This window comes from Trypanosoma theileri (assembly GCF_002087225.1).
Source record: "Trypanosoma theileri isolate Edinburgh chromosome Unknown TM35_Tth_7_V1, whole genome shotgun sequence".
Taxonomy (NCBI): domain Eukaryota; phylum Euglenozoa; class Kinetoplastea; order Trypanosomatida; family Trypanosomatidae; genus Trypanosoma; species Trypanosoma theileri.
In genome coordinates this window covers 533,473-557,396 of record NW_021639849.1, presented here as the reverse complement: position 1 = coordinate 557,396, position 23,924 = coordinate 533,473, and the positions used below count along the sequence as shown (strand labels likewise).

The following is a 23,924-nucleotide window of genomic DNA, read 5'->3' as shown; positions in this document are numbered from 1 at the left end:
GCCATACCACCACTACCCCACTCCCATTTGTTCTCATCTTATCTCTCTTATTCTTTCTCTTTATACTTTTCTCTCTCCTCTCTTCTTTTCTTCTCTTTTCTTTCATAGTGTAGCCTTGTGGAGATGGTGAAGCTTGATGTCTCCCTGCTGCGCTATCTCGAGGACGAGGACTACCGCGCGCTGACGGCGCTCGAGATGACGATGCGCAACCACGACGTGGCGCCGACGGTTCTCATTGAGCGCATCGCCCAACTCCCGCACGGCGGCTGCCGCAAGCGCCTGCAGCTGCTGCTCCGCCAGAAACTCATCCACCACGAGAACACCGCCTACGACGGGTACGCGATGAAGTACGGCGCCTACGATGCCCTCGCGCTGCACACATTACACCGCCGCGGGGCGCTGGAGGCCGTCGCCCACCGCATTGGCTGCGGGAAGGAGTCCGACATTCTGCTCGCCTCCGACGGCGCCGGCCGCGAGTGTGTGTTGAAACTCCAGCGACTCGGCCGCTGCAGCTTTCGAAGTGTAACGCGGCATCGTGACTACAAAGGCGGCGGTCGGCGGCGAAGAGGGGCGAGTTGGTTCTTTCTCTCAAGACTCGCAGCAGCGAAGGAGTTTGCCTGTCTCACGGCACTACATGCAGCCGGACTGCCAGTGCCAGCCCCCATCGCACACAACAGACACGCTATTGTGATGGAACTCGTAAACGGAGTTACACTTAACAACATTACCACTCTCGGAGATCCAGCATTGGTGTATAAACGTGCACTTGAACTCCTCGTACGTTTAGCAGAACATGGTCTTGTCCATGGTGACTTTAATGAGTTTAATATTTTGGTCACAGAGGAAATGAAGGTTATTGTCATTGATTTCCCACAAATGGTTTCTATAAATCATCTAAACGCTGCAGAACTCTTCTACCGTGATGTGGAGAACCTCGCTAACTTTTTCCACAGACGATTTAAGTTAACTACACTATACTATCCTACACTTGAGAAGGATGTTAAACGAAAGGCAGATTTGGATAAGGAGGTTTTTGCAAGTGGATACTTTACAAATAGGCAACAACAGGAGCTTGAACGGTTAATGCAAGACCAAGATGCTCACAACGACGAAAGCGACGAGGAAGATGAGGAACAAGAGGAAGAGGATAAAGAAGAAGGAAAAGAAGAAGAAGAATTAGTAGTGACCAATGAAGTGAAACAGGAAGAAAATGAAGTAGTAGCCGATATTACTACCACCAACACTGTTTCACATGACAAGGGAGGAAAAGAAAATGAAAAGGATCACGAAAACAATAATCATGAAGATGAAGAAGATGAAGATGAAGAAGATGAAAGCGGAAGTGAGATGGGATCTCTGGATGAAGATATTGCTAAAGCCGTCATTCAACGTCGACAACAAAATGCCAATTTCACGGCAAATGGCGGTGTAAATGAGGCCTACGTACGCTCACAGGTGCGGCGTGATCTCCGCCAGAGAGACAATCATCAGTTCAATAAAGGCCTTCATCGTAATGTGCAGAAGGGCCGGCAGAAGCAGAAGATACGCCGTCAAATTAAACAGGGAATGAGCAATGGCCTCTTTGACTGAAGGGGTAAATAGTAATAGTTCAATCAGAAGAAGACGAAGAAAAAAGAATAAGAAGAAGGAATTGTTTGAACTTTATTATTATTGTTCTCTTCTACTTTGGGTTTCCTGACGGTTTCTGCTCGACCTTCACCTGTGTATGCATATTTGTTTATTTGAAAAGAAGTAGTTAAGGGAAAATGACAAGAAAAGAAAAAAAAGAAATATATAAAAAAAAAAAACAACGAAACGCAAGTCTTAAAAAAAAAGGAAAAAAAAAAAAAGGCTCCCCTGAGAAGAACAAATAGGAAGAGAAAAAAAAAAGTGTGAGAATAGAAAGAATAACAGTTAAAGGAACGAAAAAGTTCTACATGTTAGTTTTTTCTTCTTTTTTTCCCCATTTTTTTTTTTTCTGGGGAGATGAGTGGGTGGTGGTATTGCTGCCGCTCTCTTTATGTCTTTTTTATATTTCTGTGTCCTTTCATTTTATTGAAGATATTTTGTTCTTTTTCTTTTCTTTTTTTTTTCTTTTCTTTCTAATTTTGTTTGTGATCGCCATTAAATAGGAATTATTCCTCCTACTGCAACGTAGCCGAGAGGAAATTTTTAGATTATACCCCCACCTACAGTTATATATTTATATATATATTTGTTTTTACACGCATTCATAAATTTATACAAACAAGATCAATTAAAAGAAGAAAGAACGAAAGAAATATTATAGAAAAGAGAAGAGAGAAAGAAAAAAAAGAAAGAAAACGGAAAAAGTTAAAACATCTTGAAGTGCGATGCATCAACAATCATCTACGACGTGCTTTAATGTATTTCCTTCATTCTTGCAGGATATCACCAATAATAGTATGTTAATACAGGAGAATAAGGAAAATATTAATCCTGCACTTCTTGGGAGACTCTCTTCTGGTGGAATGAACCAAAATTGTAATCATCATGATGAGTGTGGTGTAAGAAGTGGGATGAGAAGTGTTAATTGTACCTCGCAACCATCAAATCAACACATCAACACATCACTCATGGGGGATTGTTACACTCCTGTGATGAATCGTCATCGCTCACACCATACAGGATTAACGCCAGGCAACAATCCTGTTCGCCAATCACGTAGTGGTGGTAATTCATACTATCATGTTAATACAACGGATTTATCACTATTGGCAGAAAGTGATGTGCGGGATTCAAAGAACAGCAGTTTCTTTTATACACCCGATAAACAATGTAATGTGGCTGCTCTTCCCACTATTATTGGGGCTGCAGATGCAGTAGCCGTTATCACCACCACCACCACCACAGCAACTAATAATACTATTAATAGTAATACTGTTAATAATAGTAATAACAGTAATACGATGAATGCTGCTGCTGCCGCTCGTATGGATACTGTTCCTACTCAACCAATCAAATTGAGTGAATTATTTCAGGAGTGTGCACCAATAGGGCATAATCCCCATAGCCCCAATATGAGTTTGGAGTCCATTCTCCTACCAAGGAGTGTATTGTTGGATAGCGATGATGATAATGAAAGTGAATTGGAGGTACAGACGGGGAAGAGACCTCGCACGGGTGAAAACGTATACAGGACGAATGTCAATCATCATATAGTTCCCATTTCATCCCAATCTCCATCATCACAAGGACTACAAGAGCAAACACTTCTATTCCAACATCATCATCAACAACAACAACAACAACAAGTACTCCCTCAGCAGAAAACACATTCTGTGGCTCCCGTTCCACTTTTATTTGCCCCTCCGCAGCCGGTTGCACATTATGCAATGATGCCACATGATGTTCCTCCACCGGAGTATCCACGCAATGAGACGCAAAACACAGTAACACGTGTGGTTAGCAAAACAGCCCCATTAATTGCTGTAGGTGGAAGGCGAGTGCCTATAGATAAATTACACATTCTTCTTCGCCCTTCCACACCAGAGCAAATGAGTAATAATGGTAAAGATGTTACTTTTACAGCAAACAAGACTGGTGTTTCTGCTCCACTTATTCCTTCTGCTCGTCCTATGCCTGCGGCTGTGAAGATGGTATCATCATCATCCTCCTCCACTAATATGATGGCTCCTGTGGCTTCATCTACACAAGCTATGAAAAGACGTCCACCGAGCCGCCAACATGAAACTGTTATTCTTGAATTTGCCCGTGGTGTGCAGATGCGTTTTAAAGCGAATACCGCTCGTTGTGTGCCGGTTGTTGGTCGACATTACATTGCATCTGTGCGGAGCAGTCGTAGTCCATATGATAATGTGGCTTATGAAGATGCGGGTGTGTGTGTGCAGGTCCAACGACACCACGCCTATGCCTCTCCAGTAGAGACGGCGATGTATGATGAGAAGGGGATTTACGATGGATATATTGTGCGAGAGTTGGTGGCCGCTGATGCCGTGCGAATGCGGGAATTGGAGGAAACACGTGCGGTGGCATTGGCGGAGTGTCGCAAACACTTTCGTTTTCTCAATTTGCCGTTTGAGTTGGTGGATGTGTACTGCACCTTTGACCGCAGCATCTCCGTTGTCTATTACTCCATTCAGCCGCAGGAGGGGACGAGCGGGCAGCCGAATGTCTCGCGGCTTATGCGGATGCTGCAGTTCAGACTGCAGAGTAAAGTCTATCTAAAGACCATCACCAGCAGTGAGTAGAAGGAGAGAAAGAAAGAAAGAAAGAGAGAGAGGCTTCATCACATCATAGAGTGAAAGAAAGAAAGAAGGAAAGAATACTATGAAATAAAAAATAAAAATAATAAAAAAGGATAGATATTGTTTTTTTTTTTTTTTTATTATTATTTTTAAATGAAGAAAGATTTGAGGATGAATAAGTGGGGTAAGGGGAAAGTGACTAGAACCAAAAGAAATAATCAATTATAAACTGTTAAAACGAATGAAAACCAGCAACAACTCTGAGATGAAGAAAAACGGAGGATTCTTTATTTCTTTGTTTGTTTTTTTTCTGATGTTTTGGTCCCTTTTTTCCCTATGATTCATCTGTCCTATATAGAAGCACCTGCGTACAATATATATATATATAGATTGTATGTATTGTTTTTGATTTTGTTCTTATTATTATTATTATTATTATTATTATTATTATTATTATTTAATACTTGGTTCCTGTGTATATACCTAGATGTACTTTTCAGTATATATATATATATATATATATATTTGTGTGCTTGTAAGAGTGAGAGGGAAAAAGAAAGAAACGAAAAAAAAAAAGAAAAAAAAATAAAGTTATATACAACTATATTAAAGGGAGATTAGCTTTTGGAATGTATGATGTGAAAACGTTCAAACAAAAAAAAAATTTATAAATTAAAGATGTATCTGAGATTTATAGCATAGAAAAAGAAAAAAAAAAAAGAGAAAGTGAAGATTGGGAATAGGTATGAACGACTATGATTTATTTCTTTATAAAAAAAAAAAGTATATACACACACTATAACTATAACTATATATATATAGATAGATGTATAGTCGACCATGCCTATTTCATGATTCTTTACAAAGATTTGAGTGAGAAAGCGGTGTTGGTGTTCAGATTCACCTTCCCATTTCTCTCTCTTTCTCTCTCTTCATATATACATATATACATACATACATATATATATATACACGCAAAACGAATAAAAAAAAAAAAAAGAAAAAGAGAACTACTCCCCTCTCATTAGATTCACTCATTTGAAGATGCAACAACAACAACAAAAAAAAAAAAATAGAAGCACACTACTAGATGTTTTTAATCCTGAAAAAAATTACCGGACACACTCCCCTTTTTTTCTTTTGTTTCTTTTTATTTTGTTCTCCATTATTTGTTTTTTTTTCCTTTTTCCTTTTTTTCACCTTTATTGTTTGGTCCATGTTTTTTTTTTTTTTTTCTTTAGATGACCCTGAGGTGAACTTCAATTGTTGCTGTTGTAAAGACTATCAAGCAAACGAAAAGAAAAGGAAAAAAAAGAAAAAGAAAAGGAGAGGAGATTTAGAGAAATAAATAAAATATTAAAAATTGGTGGGGGAGTTCACTGTCTCTCTCTCTCTCTCTCTGTATGTACACCTGTAATGTGTATATATGAAACTGCGGCTGCTGTTCTTTTACTGCTTCTCTATTTATAGGTTTAAATTAAAGAGAGAGAAAAAGAAAAAATAGAATGAAAAGAGAAAAGAAAAGAAAAATAAATTAAAAAAAAACGAGAAAAGAAAAAAAAAGAAAAGATGTTCTATAAAGTATTAACAGACTTAGATAGGAGAGGCCAGTTTAATGAAAGAAAGGAACGAAAAAAAAAAAAAAAAAACATCACACGGCAATCACTATAAAGGTCATAACCTCACATAAGAAAAAAAAAAAAAGGACATCATCGAAGGGATGTTCTTCAAAATTATGTTTTTTTAATATTTTTCCTTCGTTTATCTTTGATGGTTTTTCTTTTTTTTTTCTTTTCGTTTTCCTTATTTTTGTTGTTGAACTTATTTTTATCACTTTGTGTTCTCCCTTTCACTATTTCTCTTTCTTTAGTATATATAAATATATATATATATATATATATATATATATATATATNCTTATACTATCTGAGAAAATAGGATGAATGAATTTACAATAAAAGATGTGAAGGTGGAAGACAAACCAATGATTTTTGATTTCTGTGATAAAGTGATGATTTTTTTTTTTTCCTTTTTAAGAATAAAACGCAAAAAAAAAAAAAAACAAGTATGCGCTTCTACTTCTTATTATCATCTCTCTCTCTCTCTCTCTCTTTCTCTTACTTTATTCCCTTTACTCCATTCTATAGTAGAAGATAAAGAAAGAAACAAAAAAAACAACAACTCAGATAGGAATATATAAACAAACAAAAATATTATATATATATATATATATATATATATATAATCATTGAAAGAGATGCAGCGACGAACGGTGAGTCCTGGCCGCGGCCGCAGTACACAAAACTCAATAGTGACACGCACGGGTCTCTCGCGGCCAAGCAACGTTGTGCGGGAATTACATAAGAACGATGGCACAAATCCACGAAGTGTGCGTGGACGACAAATCGCCACTGCGATGGAAGATCTCATGGATGAAGTCTACGGCGGCGGAGTCACTCAACCACCACCACCAGCACCAACACAACAACGACTATCACAACAACAACAACGGGGAAATAATTCCTTATCTCTATCAGGAGGAGGAGGAGTTTACGCACGTTTCAGAACTTCATTTAATGCCTCTGCGGTGCCGAGGAGTTGGCGTAGTGGACCTGTGGATACAGCCGGGCGTTCTTTTAATGCCAGTGATCGTAATCTGCTTTGTATGGATGTTCATACACAAAATAATTTATGTGTGGTGGGATCTGCAGATCATGGTCTTAAAGTCTTTGATATCACTACAGTAAGAGAGAAACGAAATCTTTACACTAAAAACTACGGGCATACAGAGTGGGTAACGTGCTGTAAATTCTTTCAGAGTAGTGGACACGTAATCTCTGGTGGAATGGATAGTAAATTATGTTTATGGTCGGCCACTGGGCCTGTACGCTGCAGTGATCTGTTAGGCCATACAGGAAGTATTAGTCAAGTGGAAGTAAATGAAAGTAATCAATTAGTGATGAGTAGTAGTTACGATCGCACTTTACGTTTATGGGATTGCAGTGGTGGAGTTTCTGGGCGGTGTGTGGCGACCTTTGCTGGCCACAAAGCCCCAGTGATGATGTTCTCCTGGTGTGGCGGTCAAGTCTTATCGGGAGATCGACAGGGCACCACCAAAGTGTGGGATGTAGAGACGGGGGAGTGTCTTTCCACAATGGCCACCAAGCGAGGGCAGATTGGATCACTTTGGCATCTTCTCAGCAGCAGCGTCGGTTTACTCTCCGCGATTGGCGATCAGGGCGGTGTGCTGACGGTCTTGGACTATCCACGCACAGGCAGTAAACCTATTTATCAAGATGTGCTGCATCCCGGCGGGGTCGTGAGTGCTATTCGCTCGGTGGATGAGACGCCGTATCTCATCACCGCAGGGGCGGATAAAGTTATTCTTACATTAGATCCACGGGCGGGATTTGCCCCACTCCATCGCTTTACAGATCACCGGGATTTTATTTATTCCCTGGAGACATTTGGGCCGTTGATACTATCCGGCGGGGGAAATGGATGGCTGTTGGTGCATGATACAATGACAGGGAATTGTTGTTATGGTCTTGGCGCGAACACTGCGGCTGTGCGGGAAATTGCGGCAACACCCACACATTTAGTGGCCGCCGGTGATGATGGGAATGCCATGGTGTATGATTATATGTGATGGACAAACTAAAGAGAAAGAAAAAGAAAAGAGAATGAATATATATGTATATATATATATATGTATATGGGAAGAAAGAGGTAGTATAGGTCAATGTGAGAAGTAAAAGAAAAGAGAATGCATTATTTTATGAATGATTTATCATCATGATATTTACTTTTTTTTTTTTGTTTTTCTGTTTCCCAATACTATGGCTGGATTTTCAAGAACATTGTACGTAACGATATTTGCAGATAATGATTTGATTCCTTTTCTTTTTTGTTTTTGTGTGTGTATAGAATCTGCGTTAAAGAAGGAAAGAAATTAAAAAAGAAAAAAACTGTTCGCGCTATCCTTTGTTTGTTCTCTCATTTTCTTTTCTCTTTTTCATTTTTTCTTCCTAATCTCACATCCTTTTTCATCCGTTGTTACTATTGTTGCTATTGTTGTTGTTTGGGGGGTGGATTTCTAATATTGACTCTCTATCTCTATATCTATTTATCTATTTATCTCTGTGGTGATTGTAATGTAAATAATAAACAATAAACAAAAAATAGTAATGACTCTTCAACAGCCGCGTCTTTCCATCAGCAATTGTGTATTACCGACAGCAGTGGATTGGGTGGTCCTGCGCAAACTGCGTGAATGGCACACTGCATCTGAACAGACCGTTCAATCAACAACAACAACAACACCCGTCTGTGCAGATCCTTCACCGTTTTGGATATCTGCTAAAATAGCTCGATATTTATGGAATAAATTAACACAAGAAAACCCAACATCTATCCATACATCTTATTCTTCTATGAACAGTCAGGCAATGTTTACATCTAACCATACAACCTCCATAAGTAAACGTGAAGGAACATATTTTTCCTTTAATTGGAATCGAGCTGTTCATGTGTTTGGATCTACTTATGTGAATACCGCCGATACTTCTCTTTCCTCCATTGTGGATTCCACCACTTGTGTTTCTTATCAAATCCCTGTAGATGAGACGGGAGAAGTGTTGTGGGCCTTAATAAGCAGAGAGTTTCCATCCCATTCCACTAAGGGAATCTATACAAAACAATATCCTTCTCACTTCTTCTTCTCTTCTCCATATTGGTTAAATATGGAGAAATTAGAAAAACGTTGGCCAGGTATATCTATAGCAGCAAAAACAACACCTGTTTATCTTAAAGGCGGAAGTGCACAATGTTTTATTAACGCCGAGCAAACAACAGATGCCTCTCGGTTTAATGCCCTTTCATGTATTCCACAACGACGTCATCAATATCTTTCGACTGGTGGAGTTCAGTATTTCTCTTGGGATTTCTCAGAAAAACTCACAAGAGCCTTTTCGGATATGAGAAATCATACTTGTAATATCATTTCTTCTTCTTCTTTGATGCCATTAAGAAATGACAAGACTGATCTCTCTTCCTCATATAAACAACAAGAAGAAGAAGAAGAACAAAAAGAAAAAGAAAAAGAAGAAAAGATGGAAACTCCCAGTAATCTTTGGTTAGATGTAGAGTTAATTGAAACAGCGGGATGGTCTGTGCAGAGTCATGCTGTCGCTATTGAAGTTCCACCAACTGAAATAAGATTCCCACCATATATGAATATAAAGAATAAACCCTCCAATGAAAGCAGTCGAATTATTGTAAATGCCGCCTCTCTGTTAACGCGGGATCCATTATTAGATCTCATTGCATACAAACCAATTTGTCTATTAACGCAGGGTGTGGCTTATGTAGATGCGGCCACTACACTCCGCCTTGCCGTCTTTGCTCTTACGATGAAATATACAAACAACACGTGGCTCTGCGCCTCACTTGTGCAGGAGAAAAAAATACGTGGAAGAAAAGAAAATAACATTACGGGTGTGGAGGCTCAAGTACACTACAGTTGGAGATCTAATAGTATGAAATCTATTCTCATTAATGTGGATGAAGTTCACATTACACCAGAGCAGCTCACAGAGTTGTTAAACAGAGAAAGAAGAATGACAGTATCATCTTCTGTGTAATTCTTATCTTCACAATTAATTTCAATTTTATTATTATTTATTTATTTATTTATTTTTTTTTTTTTGCAGTTACCCTCATTCCTCACAGAAATAGTTCAACATCTAATTACATCTCCTTTCATTATTTTTTTTTTTTATTTTATTTCCCTCCTATCATTCACTGTTATCTGCTTTTCCTATGAGTGAATGAATGAATATCTTCAAGATGATAGAATTATCTCCAAAACAGAGAATTAAAAAAAAAAAAAATGTCCTTTTTGACTAATTAATCTATTCTATATTTCACATGATGTTGTTGTTTATGTATTCCTTTTTTGGGGTTCTCTGTATATGTCTCTCTCTCAATAAATATTAATATTATTATTATTCTTTTTTTTTTTCTTCTGGATGAAAATAAAAAAAAAAAAGAAACAAAATTGATTATTAGGCAAAAAGCATCTTAGGAGGTACCTACATACATTTGGATCAATAAATATATATTTATATATATACAAATAAGTAAATATATAGTTATTCTTGTCCTTGTTCTTTTTTTTTTTGTTTTTATTTTTGTTTTAGTTGCGAAGGAAAAAAAAAAAAAAAAATCACACACTCACACACCAAGAGAATAAAAATTTTTCTGCAAATAAGAATCCCTCTTTTTTTTTTATTGATTTATTTTCACTGTGTTTGGGAGATTGCATTTTACTCTCACAGAAAGAAAGAAAAAGAAAAGAAAAAAACACACTATAGAAACAATATATTTCTACTCTCAAGCCCATACAAGTAAAGAAAAGATATATATATTTATATATATATATATATATAAATTCGTTCAAAAGCATAAGGAAACGATATATTTTGACTGTTTTTTTTTTGGTGAAATTACGTGTTGTTGTTTTTTTTTTTTCAAATTCTTTAGGGAGTAAGGATATCATATACTCGAACGTAAGTGATTTCCACACCCCCGGCTTGTTATTGTTATTATTATTATCATCATAATAGATCGCAGCACCAAAGTAATCTAACCTCTAGTTACAATGGAACAACGGATAACAGTAGCCGTTCGTATTCGACCACCATTAGAAAAAGAACGGTATGAGCCTTTATGTGCCCGTAAGGCAAATGATGGTCAAACAGTTATTATTAAAAACGAAGAAGCCATAGGTGAACCTGTGACTTTTCAATTTGATGATGTCTACGATGGAGAGGATGATCAACAATCTGTATATGAACAGTCCGTGCAGGAACTTGTAGACCACGCACTGGAGGGAGCCAACGTGACGGTTCTCACATATGGACAAACCGGTAGTGGTAAGACGTATACAATTCTTGGTAGTATGTCGCATGGGGAATTAACACCGGAGTCTGGTATATTCCTTCGTGTTTTTCATGATCTGTTTTCCTACAGAAAAGCGGTGGAGAAGGAGTTACATATAAATATTTTTCTTTCAGCGGTAGAACTTTATATAGAGGATGTGATGGATTTACTTTCACAACGAAAGAAAATTAAATTGCGTGATACCCCAGAGGAAACACTTACACCAGGTATAAATACCCTTGAGGTTGAAACTATGGAAGATGTGGTGCAGGGTTTTAATATAGCCAATGCCTACCGTTCGGTTACCTCAACAAAAATGAATGATTCCAGTTCTCGTTCACATGCTCTCTTTTTTATTGATATCTTTCAAGTTCCTATTAATGTTTGTCCTCAACGTCCATCACGAGAGCAATTAATTGATGTGAATGGTATTCCAATCAATGGAAGTGTTAATGGACTTGTACGATCACGTATTGCCTTGGTAGATTTGGCTGGAAGTGAAAGAGTAAAGCGGTCAGGTGTGGAGGGACAAGCCATGATAGAAGCACAGGCCATTAACAAGTCACTATCCGCATTGGGAACTACTATTAATGCGATGTATGTTGAAAATGTTCATATTCCATTTCGAGATTCCAAATTAACTAAATTACTGAAGCCATCGTTTGTAGATCGCACCTCACGTCTTCTTCTTATTGGACAAATAGCACCACCAAGCTGCAGTGCACAGGAATCACAAGGAACTCTTCGTTTTTGTGATCGTGTTAAGGGATTAAAAGCAGGGAAAGTGGTTGGATTTCTTAATCCTGAAGATGAAGAACGTTATTTACGTTCACTGCGAATACAGGAAGAATTACTTGCAGATCTTCATATAGCAGGGGCTATGTTTTATTATCAACCACAACGACCATCTATTATGGCAAAAATAAAAGGTATCAGTCTAACAGAAGCCCGTGGTGAAGCTATAAATTCTCTTAGTGTAAATGCAAGTAATATTGAAGCTATTAAAGAAGCTGAATATATACAGTCTCTTGAATTAAAATTAGCGCGTGAACAAGAAGAGATGGAGGTTGCATTTGTTGAAAAATCAAATAGTATGATTGAAGAATATGAAGCATTAGCACATGAAGTAAAAAAAGTAAAGAAGAGTCTTAAACGTCTTACAGAGCAACAAGAGGTAGAAACAGAGGAAAAAGTTGCGGAAGCTAAAAAAGTCAAAAAACATCGAGTGAAATTAGAAGAAAAAATAGAGAATTATAAGGTGGCATTACAAGAACTAATCCAACAGGAAGAACAACTCACAGAGGCGAGTAAAATTCCTCTTCAAGAAGAAGAAGAAGAAAAAAATGAACAACAATTAGACGAAGGTATTTTTGATGAAAAAGATGAACAAGATAAATTAATTGATTTAATTATCAGGGAATTTCATAATCACTCAACGGAGCTTAACCAACTTCATGGTCTTTATGTCCAACGTCTGGCAGCAACACACAGACAAAGATCTCAGGTACGAAGAGTTAAAATATTAAGTTCCGACATAATAACAGAAAGTACATTGGTGTACGACATCATTGACTTTGTTATTGATCGAGCAGTTGATATTGCAGATGGTGTTATTGACCCATTACATAAATATTCATGGCATGATATTGATGGTATTAGTCGTGTCCTTCGAACTGGAGAACAATGGTATCCACCATTAATTACGGAAGTAAAGAATGAATCTGAAATATGTGACGCATCTATTTATCATAATGTTACGTTTCTCAGTTCTGATGAGAGTGATGGGGAGAATTCGCATTATCCCTTGGAAACTCGTAGACGTTTTGTTGAAAATAATGGTATGGAAGGAGAAGACAGTAATGCTGATGAGGGTGATTCTCTTGATTATAGTCAGACATCCGATACCCCACAACCTCCTAAAGAAAACGCCTGGGCAAAGGCAGAAAAACAAAGAATAAATCATCCACAAAGAAATAGAATAGGATCAACCGATAATGGAGAAGAAAGTCATATGGATGAGGACGAAAATGATACTCATAAAGATTTAACTAAAGGAGGTTCTGCTGGAGAGCAAAATTCCACTCAAGATGCTAATACAGAATCACCTAAACCTCGACGAAAGGGAGATCAACAACATCTTATGCGTGTATATGATTCACCATCTTTGGTTCAAGATTTAATACGATTCCTTCGAGGTGGAAGTGTTATGTTAAAGCATGGAAGAAGTGGAAAACCCCATCGTCGTCATTTCTGGGTTTCTATAATTCAAAATCGACGTAAACTTTTATGGATGGATCCTGCTGCTAAAGCCTCTTCTGAAAGATCTTCTATTGATTTCCGCGATGTAAGCTACATTCAACTTGGTAGCTTCAGTAAAGTATTTAAACGTCATCCAGTTTCTCCACGAGACCCTGTCTTCTTCCGTAGTTTTACTATTGGACTAAAGGATGGTGGCCGTACAGTTGATATCGTAGCGGATAGTGTACCAGACTTTGAGGCGTGGGTTGTGGGATTGTCCAATCTGGTTTGTGTAGATCCTGTCTGGGGTGGGAAACTGGATATAACACGAGAAAAGGGTTTTGAATCTCTTAATTGTTTTGAGGCAAGTCTGTGCGAAAGCAATTATATTTACCCATCGCAATATATTATGCTTAAGAAGCGGGTTCAACGTAAGGCTGAAAGAACATTACAAGTACTTCAGCAATGTGGAAACGATGCACAAAAAGCACAAACAATTTTAGAAGGCATTCATCCACCGGCTCTTAATGAAAAGGGGGCGTTATATCTCACAAAGGGAGAGCTGCGTTTTATGGGACGTGAAGAGATGGACATTATGCGAATTACAAAGGTGTGGATGATGTTTCAGCAGATGAATATCGTCTATGATGATAATTTCGTCCCAGCAACGACGTTTGGTATCACTGAACGTCACTAATGTCTCTCTCTCTCAAAAAAAAAAAAAAAAAAAAAGAAAACAAGACGAACAATAGGTAAGATATTTTACATCATGTTCCTTACGATTCAGATGTAGATCGCAACTGGTAGAGTAAAAACATGGAGAGAAAGATAAAAGGAATAAGGGTACTCATATATATATATATTATACATGCATATCTCTGATATGTCTCTCATTCAGAGTTGAAGCTAAGCACAAAACTTTTTTTTTTGTTTTGTTTTCTCCTTTTTGCGTCAATACCCTACATGGTTTCATACAGTTTATTATTGTGGTTCATTAAAAAACTGCAATAAACATTCATTTTTTCCTTATTTATTCCCCACCCCCTCCCCATTCTGTTGCGACTCTATGCATGCGTACATACGTTCGTCAAGTTGTTCTCTACTTTTTAATTCTTTTACCACAATTTTGGGAATTTTTTTTTGTATTTTTTTATTTATTGTGGTATACCCCTTTGCGCTTGTGTACGTATAAGGTGTTTTCTTGAGAAGAGGGGAAGGGAGAGGGAATTACTAATATTAGCTTTAATCGCGTAGGTGCTTCCATGGCAATCCAGCAAGAGACCTGTATATGGGAATATATACAGGTCCTTGGACACAAAGAATAAAAAAAAAAAAAAGTGTGCTTCTGTATGTCTACTCATTTCCAGACAATTTTTTAATTTCACTTGCCTCTTTTTCTCCTTCGAAAAAAAAACCTTATTGCCATTGAACATCCCATAAAAAGTCTTCCTTTAGAAAAAAAAAAAAAAAGAAAAACCTTTAAAGAAACCCATTTTTTAATCATTTGCCATTATAAGACAATTGGGATCGTTCAAGCTCTTCTTAAACTCTCCCTATTTTTTTATAAGAAAAACCCGAGGTTCATTTGTCATGAATTATGGAAACCAACACCAAGACGACCATGTTGAATATAGGTATACTTCACCTTTTTCCTTTTTTTACCCATCTCTATCTGAAACAGTGTGAGCTACCCTCCGTGTCAACGGTAATTCGATTATTATCCTACGAAGGAGTGAAGGTGTTTATAAGAAGAAAGAAATAGTGAAAGACAAGACCAATTCAACTCCCGGGGAGCAATCGCAGATAAGCAAGCCGAGTGTTCCACACCATGACTGCCCAGAAGACTGCCCTACTTCCCATCCTCGCTGTTGTGATGGGTCTTGTGCTTCTCTCCTCGCCGGCCCATGCGTGGTGGTGCAAGGGCCACATGGCGGTGGCGGAGATCGCGCGGCGGCACTTGGAGCCCAACGTTGCGGCTCTGGTGGAGGCAGCGGCGTCGGATCTCAGCAAGAGCGGCCCGTTCCCAAAGAGTCCAGACTTTGTTCAGCTTTCGTGCTGGGCGGATGATGTCAAGTCGTTGGGGCTTGGGGTGATGGGGGAATGGCATTACATCGATACTCCATACAATCCGCAGAATGTTCCCATCAAGAAGTGGCCAGTGTCACCTGAGAATGTGCTGACCGTAATTAAAGGGTTGGTGAAAACTCTTGAAAACCCCAAGAAATTGGTTTTACCGCAATATGTGATCAGCTTTGCCATCGCCAATCTCGTACACTTCTACGGCGACATCCACCAGCCACTGCACGCCACTGAATTGCACTCACCAGCGTACCCAAATGGTGACGGTGGTGGCAATACTGAAACAGTATACGTCAACGGATCCAAAATGAAGCTTCACGCCCTCTGGGACTCCATCTGCGAGGGCCCACAAGTGGATCCACCGCGGCCGCTCAAGTCCTCCGACTACGCAGACATCAAGAAGTTCGCCGACTACCTGGAGGATACATACAAGTTCACGGCGAAGCAGAAGGCCGAGACGAACGCCTCCGTGATGGCTGATGAGAGCTACACCGCTGCTGTGGAGGCGGTGTACCCTGGTATCAGCAACGGTGTGACAGTGAACGAGACGTACCTCGCACAGTGTAAGGCCACAGCGGAACCACGAGTCGCCCTTGCCGGCTACCGCCTCGCCACACAGCTAAATGCCCTGTTTGCCAACAACAGCGTTGTGAAGGGGAAATATCATTTTTTAGTTGCTTATGTGAAAAAGTCTCTTGTTACAAGTTATACCTGGTTAACAGGCAATGAGGAAGGCTATTAGTTATTGCTTTTTTTTATATTGTTTTTTTTTGCTTTTGGTTTGAAAGGAAAAAGAAGGTTGTTAGTAGTGATATGTGTAGTGTTCGGAGGAAGACAGTTTTTTTTTTTTCTTTTTTTTTTGAACCTCTGTGTTGCTACAATGCCCGATTTTTGTTTTTTGGTAGCTTTTCTTTTCCTTTTCTTTGTTTATTTGAGGTTTCTATTTATTTTGTTTCTGCTCCTTTTTTTTCATAGAAAAATAGAGAGGGAGGATTTTTTTTTTTTTCGAATGGTTTTTTTTTTTTTTTCTTTGAGGGAAATGAGAAATAATTTTATGGTGTATATATATATGTTTATATTCAGTCTTGCTGTGTAATGTCAGATTTTTTTTTCTTTTTTTTTCTTCCAGAGCGGTTACTTTTTTCCTTTGGTGTTTTTCCTTTATGTACAAGTATAACTATGTTAGTATGTATTTATTAACAGAATTATACTGTGAAAAAGTCTAGGGGAGTGTGAAAGGAAGTGCTCCAATTCGTCTGTCGATGTGTTTTGTGGTCATGTGTTTATTATTATATTTGTAACGAATGAAAGAAGAAAAAAAAAGATTAAGAGAACAATTTTTTTTACCTTTTGTCTTAATAACAAAAGGAAAACAACCCGTCTGTTATCTTATTCTCTTTTTTTTTTATTATTATTACTATTATTATTGTTATTTTCTATTCCATTATCGGGTTTTGCGCAGTTCTACCTTTTCTTTTTGTGTGCGTGTGTGTTTGTTTGTATTTTTCTTTTATGAAAAGTTTTTTTTTTTTCTCCCTTCCTCTTCCTTTTCTTTTTTCTTTTTCTTCTCTTCTCGTGGTTGAGGAATATGGAGGAGACGGCGCTAATTGACGGGGTGCCTGTCCCGTGTGTGATGGCCCGCAATCAAGTGCTGGTGCTCTTCCCGCGTGGTCTCGCCGGTCTGCGGGCCTGCGACGGCAGTCAGGCGTTTGTTTTCCCCGACGACGACGGCGTCGTCCATCTCACTCCGGGAGCCGCCTACACTCTCGCCCTGCAGATGCCCACAACAACGACAACAAGATATCAACAACAGCAATATCAACAACAGCAACAGCAAGAAGAACAGAATATGGCAAAGTATAGATGCACGCGACAGGAGGCGGGGTCGTGGGCACCTATTGTGGGAGCACCTCGTGTAGGAACAACCACGGGAAGTGGGGCGGTGGAGGAGTTTCTCTTTCGTCCACCAGGTGGTCCGGCCTTTTCTCAAGCTTCTTATCCACGTGAAGGCATGCGTCCACCTTCTACACGTGAGGTTGGATATTACTCACAAAATAGGAATAACTCGTTTAATCTCGGTAAAGCATGTTCTACGGTTGAAGAAGAAATGAGACGCCAAACTGAAGATCTTTCTGGAGAATTATTCTGCTGTTCACCAGAAATACGTTTAAATGAACGTCCAGGGAAACTCATTCAAGATCGTGTACATGAGTATGTTTTCCTTCCCATGATTGCCATTCGTATAGCTGATACACTTGAATTTCAACGACTTCGTACCTTAAAACAACTTGGAACAGCTGTTTATCTTTATCCAGGTGCAACACATACACGATTTGAACATTCTATAGGTGTAGCTCACCTTGCTTCTGAGATGGTTAATCACATTTCAATCTGTCAACCTGAGTTGGGTATTACACGTGCTGATATTCTCAGTGTAACAATAGCAGCTCTTTGTCATGATATTGGTCACGGTCCTTTTAGTCACTTATTTGAACACGTAGTTAATCGTATTCGAATGGCAAAAAGACCTCAACATTTATGGCATCATGAAGAAATGTCAGTCCGCCTTTTAAGGCGTATTCTTTCACGATTAAATCTTTCTAGTTATGGTCTTACTGAAGAAGATGCTCATTTTATGGAACTTTGTATATCAGGTTTAGCACCACGAGCACAGTGGCCAAATAATATTGGTAGACCACCTAGTAAACGTTTTCTTGTGGATATTGTGGCAAATAAAAGAAATGGTATTGATGTTGACAAACTTGATTACTTTTTACGAGATTCACTTGGCTGTTATGGACGTGCAGCTGTTGATGTTCATGTCCCTCGACTTTTAAGTGCATGTAAAGTTATCTGCTTTGAAGGTGAATATCAAATATGCTTTGAGGAAAAAATGGCTCTTAGTTTGGGTGATATATTTAATGTTCGTGCAAAGTTACACAAACATGCTTATCAACATCGTATTGTAAAAGTCACAGATTATATGGTATCAGACGTCCTTTATGAAGCTGATCCATACTTTAAAATACGTGGAAAAGATGGTCAACTTATTCGTATGTCTGAATGTGTAGAAGATGAAGAAGGTTTTTGTCAACTTGGGGATTGGGTTTGGAATGCCATTGCTGCTTCTGGTGACCCACAGCTTGCGAAGGCCCAATCCATTATAAAACGTATTAATGAACGTGATTTATATACAGTAGTTGGTATGGCATTGTTTGCGCGTTATCAAGTACGTCTTACAGAGGAAAGTATACAAGAAGAGATTTTGAGTTATTGTTTACCAATGGAGGATAATCCAGAGTGGCGAGATGCGGTTGAGGCAACATTAATTGTTTCATTTATTTCCATTACATTTGGCAGTAGTGATGATCATGGTATACCAGATGATCCCATTAATCACGTGGCTTTTTACAATCCAAAGAATATGGAATTTGGGGCTTTTAAACTTCCCAAACGACGCATGAGTCCTCTCTTCTCACCAAGTGAATATGGTGAGAAACTTGTTATTGTAATGGTACGTGATAGAGTTTTTATGGATGTTGTTGCCGCCGCATTTGAAACATGGAAAGAACATAATGAAAGACACCTTGGAGTGGCTGTACCGACACATAATATGAGAAAAGAAGAAAGTCCTGGTAAGGGCTCTACTATGGCAAGACGAATAACGGAGAGTTTAAGTACTTTTAACGGTGATGAATTCCTTCCCAATTTGTTTCAACTTTCAGGGAATTCTCGACAAGGAGATTTCCCTAATAATGAACCCCAACAGATGCAGCAATCACAACATCAGCAGGGGTCAACTGATGAAAATACATCTGATAATAAAACAGAACAATATATTAAGCCAGAAGAAAATGGAGATGAAAGACCTAGACGAAAACGTTCTCGCAGTTTAGAATAAAGAAAGAAAAGAAGAAAAAAAAAAAGAAGACTACTGAATACGGAAGGAATTTTTTCGTTGTAGTTGTTTACTACTCTCCTTATGCTAATATTTTCTCTTTCTCTCTTTCTCTCTCCCTGTCTCCCTGTTTCTTTGTCAGTCTTTGTGTACAATTTGTCTGCTTTTAATTGTAGTTTAATTTGTTCTCATTATTTCTTCTCCACATGTTTTTTTTTCCTTTTCATTTTTTTTTTTTTTTTTTTTTTTTTTTTTTTTTTGCTTAAGCCTCTCACCCACAGACCATTTTTTTTTTTTATTTTTTCTTATTCTTCTTATCTGTTAGCCTCTCTGGGTATAGGAAAAAAAAGAGAAAAAATAAATAAAAAAAATAAAATAAAATAAAAAAGGTGCTTCTTATTCTTCTTGTGGTGGTGGGTAGTCGTGGTGGTATTAGTTTGTATGAATATGTCTTTAGATTGCCATTCTTTTCGTGTTATTTATGAGAATGAAGATTTAGTTGTTGTTAATAAACCCCATGATGTCCCAATGGATGGAGATGAACACCCCGTAACAGTGGAGAGATGGGCATTATCACACCGGGCGAATACTAGTAGTGATAATAATAATAATAATAATAATAATAAAAACAATGGGAATCTCTCTTCAAAGGAGAGTGGAGCACCAACGGATGGGAAGAAAAAAGTAAAGTTCGTTCATCAATTAGACTACGCCACAAGTGGAGTGTTGTGTGTAGCCTTCTCAAGAGAAATGGCCGCACGTCTCTCTCATTGTTTTGAAATGCGAACAACACAAAAGGCATACTTGGCTATCCTGCGAGGCATAATACCACCACTGAGTAAAGAGAATTGTAATAGTGAAAAGAACAGTATTTCTGCTGGTGTACAGATGCATAGGGAATTACCGTATTCGAATGCTGTTCGTGTAGTGAGAGTTGATGAATTACCTAACGCTGACTTTATTCGTAGATGTGTAAATGATGCAAATGATAACAATAACAAAGAGAAGAAGAAGAAGGATATTCATAATACTCATAGTAGTGAAAAGAACCGCAATGATGATATTTCATTATCATCATCTTCTTCTTTTCATCTTCTTGCGATAGATCTCCCTGTGGGATATGATGATAGTGATCCTGGTGGATTTCGTATGGCGGTGAATGGCCGAGATGCACGTGAGAGTTTAACATATATGTATATTCTCCAGCGAGGATATATACAGCATCCAACAGAGAAGTGTACAGTTGTGCCGGTCACTAAAGTTATTCTCATCCCACGAACCGGACGTCGACATCAACTCCGTGTACATTGTCATGCTCTTGGATTTCCTATTCTTGGCGATGTGACTTACGATGCGGTTTCATCACCCCAAATTGTAGAGATGATAAGAACAACAACAACAACAAAAGAAAAAGAAAAAGAAAAAGAAGAAGAAGTAATAGAAGGAGGAAATGCAGCAGTAGTGAGAGAATATGGTAGTGAAATTATGGAGAGTAATGTAGGAATAAATGCGAATACTTGGGAACGAATGATGTTGCATGCATGGCGTCTTTCATTTCCTGTAAGTGTGGAATTACTGCGGTGTGGAATAGAGCGATATATGCAGAAAAGAAAGCGACGGCGTGTGAGATTGGGTTTAGAGGCAGCGGAAGATAAAGAAGGACCTGCAGAGTGGACACACTTTAAGACAGAGGATCCTTTCAAAGACTACATTTCTGAATCACCATGATTATTATTATTATTATTATTATTATTATTATTATTATTAAGAATAGTAATAACAGGAGATGGGAGAAGAAGAAGAAGAAGAAGAGGAGAAATCATGGGAATTTGAATTAATTCTTCACATATGAGATTTTACTTAAATTCGATTAACTATGGTGTATATGAGTGATGTGATGGTACTACTATTAAAAACACATATCCAGAAAAATATTAGTTTGTAATATACTGTGTATATCTATATATCTATCAATCTATTTTCTATGTATATATATATATGGGTCTGATTCTCTGTATATACGAGAAAAGTGGATCTATGGCACGTGTAGTACATCTCTTTGCTCTAATTCTTCTTTCTTCACTCGAATCAATTAATCAATCAAATGAAACTCTTTACAAAATAATAATAAGCAAAGGAATGTTACATGAATTGTATGCCCCGCAAGATACCGAAGCGGTCGCATGGAGTCGTCAGAAGAAAACGGTGTTCCTTCGCCTCTTCTCAGACATGCAAAAGGGGGTGCAGCCGCCGCGTGTGATTCTTCTCTATGGCCCAACAGGATGTGGAAAACTCTCTGCTGTGCAAACTCTATTATGTGAGCAGCGAGATGCTTGTGGACTTCCACCGTTACTGCAAGTCCTTCACACTAGTGAAATTACACATCAACAGTATTATCAGTTTCTCATGGATACGTTCACTGTTCATGAGGGGATAGATTCTAGTGGGTGGGGTTCATCAACTCCTATGAACTCTTCAGATAATTTAAATACATCTAATGAAATAAATCCCAATGGAAAGAAAAAATCACAATATCAAGAAGGAAGAGTAGTGGTTCGTGTAGTGAAATATTATGGTGAAGCTCCAATGTCACACTTACATACACTGACACTTCGTTTTCTTGACCACTACGATACATGGAGACGAGTTTATACTGCTGCTAATACTACTAACAATAGTAATAGTAATAGTAATAATAATAGTAATAGTTCTTCTTCTTATTCGACTACTATCAGAAACTCCAATGATACAAGTACGGGAATGATAGGAAATTTATCTCTTCTTCGTCGTCATTTTGTGATATTTATAGCTACCACGCATGATACCCATAGTGATAAAGTGGCACTTTCAAAATCATTTCCCACGCGTGTTCTTCTTCATCCCTCTCTTCAGACATTTCATTGCACACCCATCACAACACGTAATATGTCAACTCGTATTAAAGAAATATTAAAAATGGAAATGCGAAGACGTTCTTTATTATTTAATTTAGAAAGTTTTGTTTCTGATGAAGATATACAATTTCTTTGCGAAAATAGTCATGGGGATATACGTCATGCTTTACTTCAATTAGAATGGTATCTATTAGGTCGAAAAGAATTACGAAAAGACTCTAAATATCTCTCATCTGGATATAAACCCAAACAAAAGAAAAGTAAAATATCACAGAAAGTAAAAAATGTGATAGATATACTTGATGAGGGAGAAAGTTTGAGTAGTATGGAATGTATGTCTGAATCCTCATTAAGTATTAAAGTGGATGCCGATAAGAATGAAGGAGAAAATATATCTATGATATTTAGAGATGAATATCTTGATGTAGCTCATGCAACCGCACGTATTCTTTCACAGAAATATACCATGTCTACAGTTGCAGAGGAATTAAATGTGGAACCTGAAAAATTGCTGGGTTATTTAACAAACAATATGCCTGCTTATTTCCATTCAGATCAAATACAGGAATATGCGGCATGTGCGGCGGCTGCAAGTTCAGCAGATGCTTTACGTGCTTCCGGTACATTTAATAAATGGAGACGTGCTGGTGGGGAACTCCACACTAATCGAGTGACAAACTCAGATGAAAATGAGGGAGCGGGGGCTATTGGAATGGATCTTCTCTCACTTGTTCTCTTCACCACAAGTTATGTTGTTTATCATAAAGAAGTTCATACACCACACTCTTTTATAGCTCAACGGCCACCACCATATCATCCCTCGGCGTATCCACGTTTACGAGAATTAACAAGACAGGTGCGAAAACGGTTAAGGAATACTTGGAATGATTATTATTGTTATTATGATAATAGTGTGGATCATACTAATTACTATGATGTATTTAGTAAGAATAAAATTGGAGACTCAGAAGGGATACTTGCACCGGAATTACTTTCAACTGAACAAAGTTGGCGTCAAGACTTCTTAAGGCGATTACAATTACATGCTTCAGATGGTAGTAAGTTGAGTGGTATGGAAGTTGATATTATTCGAGAAAGTCTTCCATCGCTTATGAATGGATGTAGTGCTTTAGATACAGTTCTACTGGAGTATCTCCCGTATGCAAGGCATATCGTACTGGATCGTCCTTTACGTGTTATCAAGAAAGAAAAAGTTATGACATCAAATACTTCTTCTTCTTCTTTTGTTTCTACTCCTACTACTACTACCATTACTACTACTGCTAATACTTCTATCTCCTTGCCTACCAAAGGGTTTGTAAAGAAAACTACATTTGATATGACTGGTCCGAAGAGGACGTTATTTTCGTTTTCCAAGACAGAAAAAAGAGAAAAACCGGTAAAACGGATATGTTCTCTGCTGCGGTATAATATACTTTGTTGCGGTTTACCAGAGAAACCTCCTGTGCGTGGGGATTACTTTATACTTGCGACTGATAATGAAGATGATGAATATGATCAAGTTGATGACAGCAGAGCAGGGTCTGCTAATGTTAATGCTTTCCCAAACGCATCTCCGTCAATGTTACCGGATGGAGAAGATATTGAAGAATACAGCGATTGAGAAACAGACAGAGAAACAGA

At 38.1% G+C, this 23,924-nt stretch overlaps 9 protein-coding genes across 9 annotated transcripts; all 9 read left to right on the top strand.

Annotated features, from left to right (window-relative positions):
- Positions 1 to 123: 123 nt before the first annotated feature.
- On the top strand, positions 124 to 1,590 carry TM35_000073520 (putative conserved RIO1-domain protein; the record flags this gene model as incomplete). Its single annotated transcript, XM_029023798.1, has 1 exon — positions 124 to 1,590. The coding sequence occupies one exon, from the start codon at positions 124 to 126 to the stop codon at positions 1,588 to 1,590; it is 1,467 nt and encodes a 488-aa protein (XP_028884994.1).
- A 764-nt stretch (positions 1,591 to 2,354) lies between these two features.
- On the top strand, positions 2,355 to 4,232 carry TM35_000073510 (putative ESAG8-associated protein; the record flags this gene model as incomplete). The annotated part of the gene is made up of 1 exon (XM_029023797.1): positions 2,355 to 4,232. One exon carries the CDS (start codon positions 2,355 to 2,357, stop codon positions 4,230 to 4,232), a length of 1,878 nt encoding a protein of 625 aa, XP_028884993.1.
- A 2,254-nt stretch (positions 4,233 to 6,486) lies between these two features.
- TM35_000073500 (uncharacterized protein) lies at positions 6,487 to 7,878 on the top strand (the record flags this gene model as incomplete). Its single annotated transcript, XM_029023796.1, has 1 exon — positions 6,487 to 7,878. One exon carries the CDS (start codon positions 6,487 to 6,489, stop codon positions 7,876 to 7,878), a length of 1,392 nt encoding a protein of 463 aa, XP_028884992.1.
- Positions 7,879 to 8,416: 538 nt separating this feature from the next.
- Positions 8,417 to 9,871, top strand: TM35_000073490 (uncharacterized protein; the record flags this gene model as incomplete). Its single annotated transcript, XM_029023795.1, has 1 exon — positions 8,417 to 9,871. The coding sequence occupies one exon, from the start codon at positions 8,417 to 8,419 to the stop codon at positions 9,869 to 9,871; it is 1,455 nt and encodes a 484-aa protein (XP_028884991.1).
- A 1,019-nt stretch (positions 9,872 to 10,890) lies between these two features.
- On the top strand, positions 10,891 to 14,106 carry TM35_000073480 (kinesin; the record flags this gene model as incomplete). The annotated part of the gene is made up of 1 exon (XM_029023794.1): positions 10,891 to 14,106. One exon carries the CDS (start codon positions 10,891 to 10,893, stop codon positions 14,104 to 14,106), a length of 3,216 nt encoding a protein of 1,071 aa, XP_028884990.1.
- A 1,131-nt stretch (positions 14,107 to 15,237) lies between these two features.
- On the top strand, positions 15,238 to 16,230 carry TM35_000073470 (class I nuclease-like protein; the record flags this gene model as incomplete). The annotated part of the gene is made up of 1 exon (XM_029023793.1): positions 15,238 to 16,230. One exon carries the CDS (start codon positions 15,238 to 15,240, stop codon positions 16,228 to 16,230), a length of 993 nt encoding a protein of 330 aa, XP_028884989.1.
- Positions 16,231 to 17,076: 846 nt separating this feature from the next.
- Positions 17,077 to 19,389, top strand: TM35_000073460 (uncharacterized protein; the record flags this gene model as incomplete). Its single annotated transcript, XM_029023792.1, has 1 exon — positions 17,077 to 19,389. The coding sequence occupies one exon, from the start codon at positions 17,077 to 17,079 to the stop codon at positions 19,387 to 19,389; it is 2,313 nt and encodes a 770-aa protein (XP_028884988.1).
- A 444-nt stretch (positions 19,390 to 19,833) lies between these two features.
- TM35_000073450 (pseudouridylate synthase) lies at positions 19,834 to 21,114 on the top strand (the record flags this gene model as incomplete). Its single annotated transcript, XM_029023791.1, has 1 exon — positions 19,834 to 21,114. One exon carries the CDS (start codon positions 19,834 to 19,836, stop codon positions 21,112 to 21,114), a length of 1,281 nt encoding a protein of 426 aa, XP_028884987.1.
- A 411-nt stretch (positions 21,115 to 21,525) lies between these two features.
- On the top strand, positions 21,526 to 23,904 carry TM35_000073440 (uncharacterized protein; the record flags this gene model as incomplete). Its single annotated transcript, XM_029023790.1, has 1 exon — positions 21,526 to 23,904. The coding sequence occupies one exon, from the start codon at positions 21,526 to 21,528 to the stop codon at positions 23,902 to 23,904; it is 2,379 nt and encodes a 792-aa protein (XP_028884986.1).
- Between the last annotated feature and the right edge of the window lie 20 nt (positions 23,905 to 23,924).